Source organism: Phodopus roborovskii, unplaced genomic scaffold (assembly GCF_943737965.1).
Source record: "Phodopus roborovskii unplaced genomic scaffold, PHOROB, whole genome shotgun sequence".
Classification (NCBI taxonomy): Eukaryota; Metazoa; Chordata; class Mammalia; order Rodentia; family Cricetidae; genus Phodopus; species Phodopus roborovskii.
Window position 1 is genome coordinate 17,503,882 of NW_026126485.1, and position 12,915 is coordinate 17,516,796.

At 43.8% G+C, this 12,915-nt stretch overlaps 1 protein-coding gene across 1 annotated transcript in view; it reads right to left on the minus strand.

Moving 5' to 3' along the window:
• Positions 1-6,325: 6,325 nt before the first annotated feature.
• Positions 6,326-12,915, minus strand: part of Ccdc3 (coiled-coil domain containing 3) — a 101,153-nt gene continuing 94,563 nt past the window's right edge. The window contains exon 3 of the mRNA XM_051194894.1: positions 6,326-8,372. Coding sequence (XP_051050851.1) covers positions 8,100-8,372 — 273 coding nt within the window. The 3' untranslated portion in view covers positions 6,326-8,099. The remainder of the gene's footprint in view (positions 8,373-12,915) is intronic.

Here is a 12,915-nt window from a genome sequence, read left to right on the forward strand (position 1 = left end):
GGGAGGGGAGAAAGGGAGGGAGGAAGGGAGGAAAGAGTGAAGGGGTGAATGTTACCTGATGGATCCCACCTGAAATTGTCCTCTGACCTTCACACAATGGCACATGCATCTGCACACATGTGTGCACCCCTACATATGACTATACACATGAAAGAAAATTCTATAATGATAGCAGTATGGATGTTTTATCCAATTACTAATGCTCTAGAGCAAAACAAGGAAAACCATTAAAAGGTTTTTTTGTTTTGTTTTGTTTTTTGTTTAAGCATTTCTCTCCAATTGACATTCTGTGTTCCTCTCTGAAGTCCCCTGTGGTATTCTTGGCAAACAGGCAAATGGGAGGGATCTGAAAGTTTTATGCCTCTGGGACATTGAGTTACCTGAATGGGAGCTGTGGAAGAACCAGGCTTGAACCTCCCTCCAACTGATGCCTTTAAAAGCTTTCCTCATGGCCTTGGGCTAGTTAACCCAGAGATCTGCAGCAGCTTGCCTCTTCCAAGCTAAACACTGGGCTCTGAGTTATTAACTCCAACTGAAGCAACTGCCTTGGGGAATCCAAGGCAAAATGAAATGTACAAAGGAAAACACCTGTAAATGCAGCATGCAAACAGCAGTATAGGATTTAGGACAGGCTCCTATTTGAAAGATATTTGTGCATTTAAGAAAATTTTTATAAAATCAGTCTTCTTCATATGTCTTAAGACATGTTGAAGATAATGTAAATGTGAAAATGGGTGGTTTATTGATTTGTTCAGTTAAATTTACTGATGAAAGGAAAAGTGCAGTGACAAGATAGATGTAGGGCTGAAGAATTGGTTCAGCCATTAAGAATATTGCTGCTCTTGTAGACACCTGAGTTTGATTCCCATATTGCAGCTCATAACCATCTGTAACTCCTCTTCTAGCCATCATGGGTACCTAGCATGCACATGATGCACATACATAATACATACATGCATACACATACATACATACATACATAGGAAAACACATAAAAATGAATGTAAAAAAGAAAAATAATGTAAGGAAGGAAGAAAAAAGAAATGGGGGGGACTAGGGTAGATGTTAGCAAAGAAGGAAGTAGTTTACAAACCAATAATGTGTGAATTATTCCAAATCAACCACTGCTCTGATCTGAGACATCTACATTCCAAACTGTGAGAGATAAATGCTATTTATGGCAACCTACTAGGGCTTTGTGTAATAGCCATCCCACGTTGTCTAAGACAGAACTATTTAAAGAAGGAGTGTGATTATTGGTTGAATGTCCTCAATAGAATCCAGAGAGTTACTAATTACCCCAAATTTCTCTGTGCTTTCAGTTGAGTCTTATAAACTCTCCACTGAATGTTAGACTTCACCTAGGAGACATTGGGTGACTTAGTGCTCCCATACTTTTGAGTATCTCCAGGGGCTGGCAGTTGTCGCAGTGGTGGTCCAGACATGGTAGAGCTGTGGTACACAAGTATATGGGGAAGGGCTGTCCTTCCTGTAGGACATGCTTTTGTACTACTGAATTATTAGAGCACAGTTGGAACTACGTCTAAGATGATGACCACACATTCCCAACTCCTGGCATATATGTCCTTGTATGTTGTCTTCCCTTTGTATGCGTGTTAAAGGAAGAACTATGCCTTGTTTCTAATCTAGAGTGTGTTGCAAAGGTGATGGGAGTTCACTTCCTTTCTAGCTGTAAATTGTGTCTTGTGTGTACTTATTCTCTATTGCCCTCTAAGCTTATATATTTGATGTTTGAGAGGCCCATCTGGCAAGAGCATGAGGGCAGCTATTTAGCCAGTGAGGCTTTAGTTCAACACACTTCAAGAAACTAAATCATCACATCTGTTACTTTTATGTTGCTGTGGCCAAATTCTCCAACATAAACAACATAAAAAAGGGAACTTTATACTGGCTCACACTCCCTAAGAGTTCAGGCTACCATGGGGACTTGATGCAGTATCTCAGTTCACATAATGGCAGATGAGGAAGCCAAGACAATGATAGGCAGGGACCAGGGGTAATATTTCTCCAAGGATCTGCCTCCAGTGACCAACTTCTTCCAGGAATGCTCTACCTCCCAAAGATTCTAGAACCTTCTACCAGCTGGAGGCCAACTCTCCAAAGTATGAGCCTGTAGGGAGTGGGCGCATTTCAGATTCCAAGGATATGATCTGCCAACAGTCATGTGAACTTTGACATGGAACCTTCCCCATTAAGCCTTCAGAGGATACATTGACTTTGACACAGTCATCACTCTAGACACTGAACTGTATCTGTAAAGCAGTCATTATGCATTCCTTTATACTACTAAGGTTCTGGTAATGTATTACACAACCATGGGTAGCTATTATCAGTCCACAGAACTTATATTTAGATCATTTTAGAAATACTCAGAGCTATCCCAAATGCCCAGGTAGTTTCTTGCCAAGAAGACCTCTAAATTATTATCTCTCAGAGTAAAGTGTTTGTTCTAAAACCAAAAAAAAAAAAAAAAAAAAAAAAAAAAAAAAAAAAAAAAAAAAAAAAAAAAAAAACCTCATTTATCCTCAGCACAGTGATTTCTCAGCCCTGGATGCTTATCGACCCCATCCAGAAGGTATTATGTTATTCTAGGTATAGAAGCTAGGTCCCTAGGACGGTTAGGAGGGCCCTTTTGTTTGCAGCTCCTAAGTGTCCCCAGTGGACAGCTAGGGTGGAGATCCCCTCATGTGGGATCATATTACATCATTGTCTGGCACTTTGCTGGTGGCAGTTTTGTCCTCCTTTCCTGTGCTCTAAGGTCTGGAAATGCTGACTTCCACTCCCAGGGTGCTCAGCCTCACAATTAAGACATGATTTTAATAAAAGCTCTTTTTCTGTGTCTGGTTTAAATTTTTCATTTTATTGGACAGGAAGGCACAAAATGCCAGGCCATGTGGCTCATGCCCAGCCATCTGGCAACTAGAGATTCTTCTCACAGGACAGAGGATAGAGCCAATGCATGAACCCTTTATGGGAAGCAGTAGTCATTAAAAAACACTCAGATAATGGAAGTTTCATCTCACTTCCTTTTAGGGCCTCTTCCCGGTTACCTTAGTAAAATCCACAGGAACCCCCCCCCCCAGATAAACCAAGTAAGCTTTTACCCCTTTGCCTTGTGAAATCTCTGGTGGCAAAGCCAACCAGCTCTAGAGATGTCAAGGGGACAGCAGCAAGAAGCGGGTGTGAGAAGGAAAACAAGAGCTTTGAAGCCTGTCTCTATCCCAAGAAAAATAGTGTCAAGCCAACCAATAGGTGACTTTTATGTCCCATCTATAGTTAATTACACAAGATGGGAACTGATGGTGCTTATTTACAGATGTTTGCATAATCCTTGCCTTTGGGAAAGCTGGGAGCTAGAAGGGTTAGGGTTAGGGCTGAACAAATAACTTTGGGTGGTGGCATATCAGCTGCTGTGTGGAGGATTCTCAGGATTTGAATTTAAAATGCCCCCCCCAGGGTGAATGTGTTGACTGTTTTGTCCCTGATGATGGCACTATTCTAGGAAGTGGTGGACTCTTCCAGAAGTGAGGATGGACTGGAGGAAGTAGTTCCCACAGGGCATGCCTTTGAAGATTCTACCCATCTCCTGGTTCCTTGTCTTTCTCTGTGCCCTGTCTGGCATTTGATGAAGAACCTTATCCACTGTCTATTGCTGCCAACATGATGTTCTGCCCAAGGACATGGGGCCAAGTACCCATGGACTGAACCCTCTGAAACCATAAGCCAAAAGAAATCTTTCTCCTCTGAGTTGCTGCAGTTAGGTTGTATGCATTCTAAAGCAGGGATTTTCCTTAATGTCAGAACTTAATGGGGACTCAGGTTCCAAGCAATAACTTCTGTGGCCCCTGCATCTGGCCAAGAATAAGATAGATTCGAGGAAGAGGAGGCAGCCTGAGAGCTGCTTGCATTGTTAGAGAGGAGAAAGTGGTGACAGGGTGACAAATCAAGTCATTCTTAAGATGAGAGATTCCTTAATGCCAGCAGTGGGCAGGCAGGAGGGCTTGGTGGATAGAGAATGGACTGAAGGAGTTTTAGGTCTTTGGGACAAAACAAGGTTTCTGCTTCTGTGAGAAGGATTTCCCACACAAAGAAGCAGGTTTAGTTCATATGTGACCTATACTACATGACCAAGGCAGGGAAGTAGGGCATATGTGACTCTAGTTGTATAACATGGTCATCTTTCCCTGAGAGTGACCTGAGAGAATGGGGCCTGCTTAATGTGTAACCCATGCACTATAACAATAGCTAGACTGCTCTGACTCCCAGGTGGAAAGAGGTGGGCTGGGTGTGTTCTTGCCCTTCTTGCAGCTCTCTGTGCTTAAGACCTCATTACTTGAGGGCTTGGCTTCTCAAGAAATGAAGAGAGTCATTACTGCCTCCTTCCCTGAATCTCTCTATTCTTCTGAGGTACAGAAGCTCAGCACAGAATGCTGCTTTGTTCTCCCCAACCTCCTGCCAGGTATTTAGTTCATGTTGTGTTGTGTTAACTGATGAGGATTCAATGGCAAATTTGCCACAAGTCCTACTCTGGGAGCTCACAAATGAGTGAAGTGAAAGGTGGTTAATGCTAGACAATAGGAGTGTCCCTCAAGTGTCATAGGACTATGGAGGAAGCAGTAACAGATTCCACCCACAGAGGAAGGGTTACTCACATTAAGGTTTCTGTGATGTTTACTTTTTGCACAGTGATGTAAATAGTTTACACCTACGCACTGGGCTCATTTTCACAACGTTGTGCTAACAACATTATTGATTCTAAAACTTCCTTTTGTGGCATTGAGGATGATCCTGGAACTCCATGCATTCTAACTACCACAGGACCACACCTAGATTGGCTGATGTTAGTTATAGGGATCAGTCCAATGTTTACTAGTTGGAGCATCTTTTTCATCTGTGCAACACCATGACCAACCACACATTTGGGTAACTTATTTGGCCCTGATTCCTCTCACAGCTAACATGCTCACTTTGTGTCTTGAAGTTCAATACACTATGTGTTTTCTGTGCCTTGGAGAAGATTTCCCACAGGCACCTCTGAGTGGAAGATCAGAGGATGCCTACTCCTCCTCTTCCCAGGGATGCCAGTACTCTACACTTTCAAAGGGAAATGTGCTCCAGATGGTATATAAAAATAAAATAAAACAAACTTTTAATTAATGAGTCTTAAGTAAAAATTTAGCTATTTAGTAACACTAATAAGTTTTTAAAGATTTATTGATTTTTATTTTATCTGTATGGGAGTTTTTCTTGCATGTATGTCTGTGCACTATATGTATGCAGTGTCCATGGAAGCCAAAAGAGAGTCCCAGATCTCATGGAACTGGAGTTACAGGTGGTTGTGAGCTGCTCTGTAGGTGTTGGATTGAACTCAGATCCTCTGAAAAAGCAACCAGTGCTCTTAACTGCTGAGCCATCCCTCCAGCCCCTGACATCAGCTGCGTTCTAAAAGCTAGCAGCTTCCACTATTTCCAGTACAGACAGTTCTATTGGAAGCCTCTGGCCTAGGCTTGCATAGCTACACATACAGACATTTTATTAATGGCAGTTTTGTTGTCATTAGAAATTGTAAGTTTAAGTATTGGTTGGAGAAAGCTAGTATAGTTGTTTCACAGTGGTCAGGGAGCTGGGAAGATGGTGTGAAAAAGGAAGAAGAAAGTCTTGGTGATAAGTTTTGAATCATGTAAGTGTTTCTTTTTGATAGTTTCATAAATGCAGGAGATAAATGTGGGAGCACATAGTTTTGGCCATCTGCTGCCTGAGAGCAATAGCCTGGACTAAAACCCAGTCCTCACAGGCTGAGAAAGTCCTACTTATTGTGTGATTCTGGAAAAGACACGTTGTCTTCTGGTACCTGCATTTCACAGAAGGTACCAGAACAGACTGGAGAAAGTGTGCCATGTTCTGAGTGACGGTAGGAGTCATCCTTTTATGGAACATTAAACATTTCACTTGGATGAGTAACAGGTGGCAAGGGCTGTGAAAAGATGATGAGGCAGAAAACTGTGGGACCTGGGGAAGTTTCCTTTAGAAAGACATCTGTACATGTCTGAAGACATTGATTAATGATACCTCCTGTCCCCTGTGAGCAGCAGAACAGGGGCACAGGTGTGCTGAGAGCTGGGAACCCAGGGGGAGGGAGAATCAGGTCATATCCATCAGGGACTGGCAGGAGAGCAGGCTTGAGCAGTGCTCTGTGTCCCAGAGTCATTCCCACATGTCTCCCCAGAGGCTTAAAATCACTTTTCCAGGCTGAAGATGGAAATCATGAAACCTCACGGATCCAAAGACATGCCCATTGTCTCTCCACTGTTAAAATCACTGCTCGTGTTTATTGGAAAAACAGAACATAGCACATCTTGGCTTCCACAGTTCTGAGTCCTGGCTCTGTTGCCTCCAAGCTTGCCATTCACTTGGGAAGCAACAGAACTGCTTTAATTAAATGTTCCCCAGAAGACTTAAAGAGAAGGCACTCCTATGTAGCAAATTCTGAATAGTACTGCTAGAGGGGCTAAGGGGTGAGGGTGGAGGAAGATCGGTCCCAGAATAGGAGTTCCCATCATGTCCAGTCCAGCCAAGGGCACAATACTCATACAATACAAGGTACTTCTCATAGAGATGTCTGGACTTCCTAAAAGCAGAAGGGGACCAGTGTGACAGTAATGGGCATTTTATCAGCCTCATGTGTCTGGAGTGGGCTTTGGGTGGTTGACATTGTAGAGGTAAAGGATTCTTTCTGTTGATGGGACAGCATAGAAGGGCATTTGGTCCAGAGGGATGAGTAACACAGCTGAAACATGGTCAACCTTGGCAGTGGTAAGGACAGTGAACACTCTTATTGAACTGCCTTGAAGTTTTCTTTGCAAAGATAACTTTTTGTTAAAGAATTGTTTAAAAGAAAGTGCACTGTTGTGCAAGTATTTCTATCAGGGTATCTACAGATCTTTTGTGGGGAACCTGAACCTGGGCAGAGAGCATGTGTGTGATGCCAGATAGGGCTTGGGGGATTGCGTAGAAGCTTGGGTCAGAATACCTGGACAATGCCCTTTAGGAGCCTGGGTGGGAACATAGCCCTTACTAAATCCCAGCAGGCAGGGAGATGCATTTGCAGAGTAGACAGTCTCAGTGTTTTGGGGTCATTGACCTTGAACTCAAAAGTGTGGCAGCCTGAGCAAACGAAGTTAAGACTCCACAGTATCGTCAGAGCTCAATTTCAACTTGGGAACAGGGGTTGAAAACATCTTTAAATGCCCATCAAAGGAAATCTGGTTAAAAGTATAGTAGGGCTGAGTGTGCCGCTCAGTGGTAGAGATTTGCCTGGAAAGCACAAGACACTAGTTCAGTTCCCAGCATCATGAAACATGGTGTGTCCACAAAAAGCCATCTCTCTTTAGATTAAAACAACCTGTAGGTATCATGTCAGCCCTGGGGAGCTGGGGTTGGAAAACTGATATAATTTACCTTTACCAATTACCAGCTGGCTCAGCTTGCTGCTCACTTCACCTGTGATGAACTCCTTAAGTCTTAATGAGCTTCGCTTTGAGGGAAATGCTAACTGAGTACGGATCCCTCCACATTAGCATGTAGGTGCCCTGCTTCTAAACCCATGAGCAAAAGCAGCAGAACATTCCAGAATGTTCTCTATGACTGTGGTTCTTCAGAATGCATGCTTGTGCCAGCTCTGGTTGCTGAGACACTGACTCTCTTTTAAATTAAAAGCAGTCTCCTGATATCTTCATTAATGTTCTCTTCTAGAATGTTCTCTCCACAGTGAAGAGAATCTCTAGCGACTAAGGGCCAGACCCAAGACGTCCCAGAACTCGGGGATCCTACTGTCTCTGGGCTTTAAGGTATTTGTGTGGCACCAGGACAGAAAAGGGGCATGGCACACATAGGGTCTGAAGCCGAGTAACCAGTAAGGTCAGCACCCAATGAAAAAGAAAGTTAAGACTTGCCATTTTACCCAGTTAGACTCTACCAAATGCCTAATGGGTATCTCCTATAATGTTTGAAGTAAGTGCGTTTACAGAACCCTCAGTTCCTTGGGACAGGCAAGGCAGGCCTGCATCCACCTGCACCTGCTACCCGTGCAGGTAGGGGGCGCGCGCGGGCTCCCGGCCCAGAGCGTTGATGTGCTGCTGAGCACCTGCATCAGCCAGCTTCTCGTTGAGTTTTTGGTTGACCAGCTCCAGGTGGCGGCTGTTCTTCCGCGCCTGCCTCAGAGACCTCTTGACTTTCTTCACCCGCTCGCGGAGCTGCCTGTTGCGCTTCTCCAGGGTGGCCACCTTCTGCTGCAGCTTCTTGACGTGGTCCTCTTCCTCAAACAGGGCCTTCTGCACCGAGGAGCACATGAGCTGCAAGGCAGAGACAGAGCAGAGCAAGAGGCAGGTGAGTCTCTGAAACTCCATCCAACGCGGGCGTCCCACCTTCTCTCTCCACCCGGGCGTCCTACCTCACCCCAAATACAAACAGAACCTTCACTTTGCTCTTCCTTACAAGATTTTGCATTTAAAATATGTTCCTGGCGGCAGGAAGGAATGAACTTCTTAGAATTCGGTAGGCATATGCACAGGGATATAGGATAGTGCGCAAGGGAGGAGCCATGGTTATCTCTTGAACACACCAGCAAGTGTTTAACCTTTCTGATGAAGATAAAAGCAGTTTAAAGCCACCGCAGGTTACTATTTTCTACAGATTGGTGGATGGTGGGGCGATAGTAAGGATTAGACGGAGAGCCTCAGGCATATAGGCAAGTGTTCCTTCCGCCTTCAAACTGTATCCTCACCCCTCCTTTCACATATTAGACTGAGTCAGGATTTGAGGTAACAGGACTCTACTGGACAGTGCACTCACATATGCAAACTACCAGGTATACAAACAAATTGTAGCATTGTTTGTTATTTGCTTCATTTTGGGGTTGTTGAGGATTAAAACCAATGATCTCAGAACATGCTAAACATGTGCTTGGCCTCTGAGCTATATCCTGTCATTTGTTATTTAAAAAGAGCTGAGCAGAGTAATGCAAGACTCTGTCCCCAGCATTTGGGAGGCTATCAGTTTCAGGCAAGATTGGGCTACACAAGAGACTTTGACTCCAAAACTTTTTTTTTTTTTTTTGGTTTTGTTTGTTTGTTTGTTTTGTTTTGTTTTAGTGTAGAACAAAATAAAAGTGTTTTTGTTTGTTTGTTTTGTTTTTTAAGGGTTAAAACATCTTTGAATGTCCATCAAAGGAGATCTGGTTCAAAAGTTCAGTGCAGCTCAATGGCAGAAACTTGTCTACAAGCAAGCACAAGATACTCAGTTTGACTCCCAGTTTCATGAAGAACAAGTAAGTTAGTATATAATGGAAAAGCTTTATGTCTTGTGTCTCTAAGGGATGATGTGGCTCTGTGGGAACATCACTGAAGCAAGTCTAAGCCTAGGTGTTAATGTAGAAAGCACAGTGTAGAATGATGTGGAGATGTGATATGGAGGCCATAGAATGTCATCTCCATGGATACCTATGCTTACATATGTGTATGCTCTCTCTGGAGGAATACACAAGAAACTGTGGCAATGGCTGTATCCTGGGAGCAGAGGGGACCGGAGTGTGTGGAGATTGGCCTTTTTTTTCTGTGTACTTCTTGAATCTTGTGCTAAAAGTAGATTCCACTCTTACAAAGAGATAGGAGGTCTTCTCACTACTACGAGCTATCTGCCCCCACCTGTTCTCCATTTTCAAGAGCTGTGCTATTAAGCAAAGGTTTGAACCTCCGCTTCATGTGTCAAAATAGAAAAAAAAATCCAGAAAGTTTCCCAGATCAAAATTTCATTTGCCACATGCTAAGCACTACCCTGAATTTCCAAATGGGGTATAGGCTTCCCCAGCTGTAGCCTGACACCATCTCTCAGACCCTTAGTCTGCCTCTAACACCTGCCATTTAAGGTATACTCCTCCTGCTTCATTTGTGGACTTGTAAGACCTCTGTAGGTACATCTGTACTGGAGTATGTATGTACAGACTGTTTACCTGCTGTCACTCAGAAACCAATGGAGCATAGTAACTATTCATACCTGTTGTGTTAGGTATTCTACACAATCCAGAGGTGGTCCATGCAAATATACTGTGCCAATTTGGAACTTGAGCACCTGCAGATTTGGTATCTGAGGAAGGGACCCAGGACTAGTGTCCTTTACATGCTGAGAGGAGGGACTGTGTTCATCTAGCCCCAGCCACCTGCCCTGCAGTACATCAGTACAGTTAAATGCAGTCATAAGGCAGCTGCCCTAGTTTCTCACCTTGCCTTTCTGCTTTTAAATGCCCCCACATCAGGCAAGCTTTTCTTGAACTCAGTGTGGTGAACTGGGCATTGCACCAGACACACTAGCTTTGGGACTGGAAGGTCTGTTTCCAGCTTCTTGGAGTGTTACAAGTAGACTCTCCTCCGTTGATTTTTCTGGAACCTGCCCTGGTTTGCCTCCCCTTTGCTGGGGCATTTGTTAGTCATGATACAGGGTTAGGAAATCCAGGGTCCTCATCCTGTCTTGAATCATCCCTGAAGGGCCATTTCAGCTTTACAGGGCCCCGGTGAAGTTGGAATTACAGTCTCACCTTCTCCCTGGTCCGCCATTTTCTCTTGCCCTGAGGGCCCCAGGTATGCCTCTAAAGCCAGGAGCATTCTCTGAAAATTCTCTGGCATGCTCCCCTCCTCTCAGGTCCCATTTCAGGAAGCCTAACTGGCCACATACAGTTTCCTCATAAGTAACCACATGAGATTAACCACAGGGTGGAACGATTTAGTAAGTTTTATCCAGGCAGTTCTTAGACTCATGCCTAGTGCATAGTAAAAGTTCTTTAACAGCCAGTAGCCCATGGTCAGACCCACCTACACATCTCCAATTTGTGCACCACAGGCTTCATCCCAACATGCTGATTCCTGGTTCTTCCTCCAACACGTTTTTCTCCTCATCTCAAAGTCTGTGCCATAGTCTCTCTTCTACTATAGTGCCGTTTTCCCACAGCTCTCTCTGAGCTTTTTTTTTCTTTCTTTCTTTTTAAAGATAAGTCTCATGTAATACAAGCTGGTTTCAAACTTAGACAGTGTAGCCCAGGCTAGCCTTGAATTCCTGATCTGCTACCTTCATCCCTGACTGCTTCGATTCTAAGCATGCGCTACCATGCCCAGCTGTCTGGCAACCTCATAAGCCTTCTGTGGAGTCACTTTCATGTTGCTACTCATACTCTCCTATAGTTATTCATACACAGGGATAATGAATTTGAGTGCCCTTGGAAGATCACAAATTCTTCAAAACCCAATTCAACATTGGCCTTTGGCAATTTGGGACATATGAAAAAAAGTAGTTAAGGCAGTGTTCCAAAATTACTTGTCATTTAATAGTTTTGGACTCCTGGAATGTCACAGCTGCAGGGAGACCCACATATGCAATACTGCCCTCTTCTGGCCAAAATTAATCACCCCCCCCCCACACACACACACCACACACACACACACGCAAGCGAGAAAGTGGGTAGAGGAACCTCTTTGAGGAACTCATTATTTCTATCATATATGTGTGAGTGAGTAAGAACTGTGTATTTAAAAATTCTCTATATTCAGTAGCCAGAATAAGCACTTTCTATTCACTCTCCTTATATCATGGTCTGTGTATGTGTTATGGTAGATTCTTCCGGAACAGAACAAAAGAAAATAAGTAATATACCAAAGCAAGGGGCCCAAAGCCTTTCCATTTAAATGAAATCCATTAGTATATACTAAGGAGTTGAAGGGATGGGGATATGAACAATCACCAGGGCAAGGTTTTTCCCAGGACACCAACATTCCTGGTAGGCATTCCTCTGACCAAAGGGTAATGAACTCCATATTCTGGGAGAATCCAGGGCAAGAAGAACTACAACTCTAGCAAAAATAACACACCCATCCACAGATGCCTTGACAATGACCTGAGGAGACCAAGAGGCACCAAGGTGTGTCTGGGGAAGTGGTGTATAATGAAGAAAGAAAATTACAAAGCAAGGTGAAATATAATCCTTAGTGAGTGCATCACTGTGGTCCTCATAGCTTTTCCTTCTACTGATGGGAGCTAAGAAAAGACATCAAGGGGCTCACAGAACTTATCCAGTGTCGAGAGTAGCAAAGCCATAATTCAAGACTACTATCACACTGGTCTCTCCTCTTCAGCAAACATGCCATGTACATTGAGACAATACTATGAAATAATGAAGTGGGCATCCTAGATTCTGGTCATCCTCCTCTCCCTCCTACACACACACACACACACACACACACACACACACAGAGTGAGAACTCCTAGAGGAGAGCTATACTTTTCAAATGCATGTTTCTTTAAGAAACTCCTCTTTGGGAAAAGCTTTCCAAATGAAATTAATCTCTAAAAATGTACTGAAAAAAAAAGTCAAGACATGCCATTTATTCCTTTAGCTTTGAGGTGTTTTTCAGTATCTGAGCTGCAGAGGGGAAGGCTGGCAGGTACAGCACATTCTCTTTGAAGACCTGGAAAGAAGGACCTCAGGGAGGAGCCCTGAAGCCACAGATTCCCCAGCTCATCCTTGCAGAACCCTGGCGCTTCCCCAGATCACCTGGGGAAATGGCATGCTAGATGCCTAAGCACCTCCACCATGCCTGCAGCAGAATTTTATCTGGAAGTTTCCATGTGGCTGAGAGAGACCTGCCTGCTTCTGGGCAAATGGGCAAATTGCCATGAGCTAGAAACTGCTTTCTTATGTTTATCAAGTTAGGCTGAGGTACTCAGGCTTCCTTATCTTTTAAGATATCATCTTCTAAAGCTAAATGAAGCAATGAGCTGATTGTAGATCAACTTTTTAAAAGATAAATAAGGGACCCAGCCTGGGAAGATGTTTTAGTTGGCACCACTCAA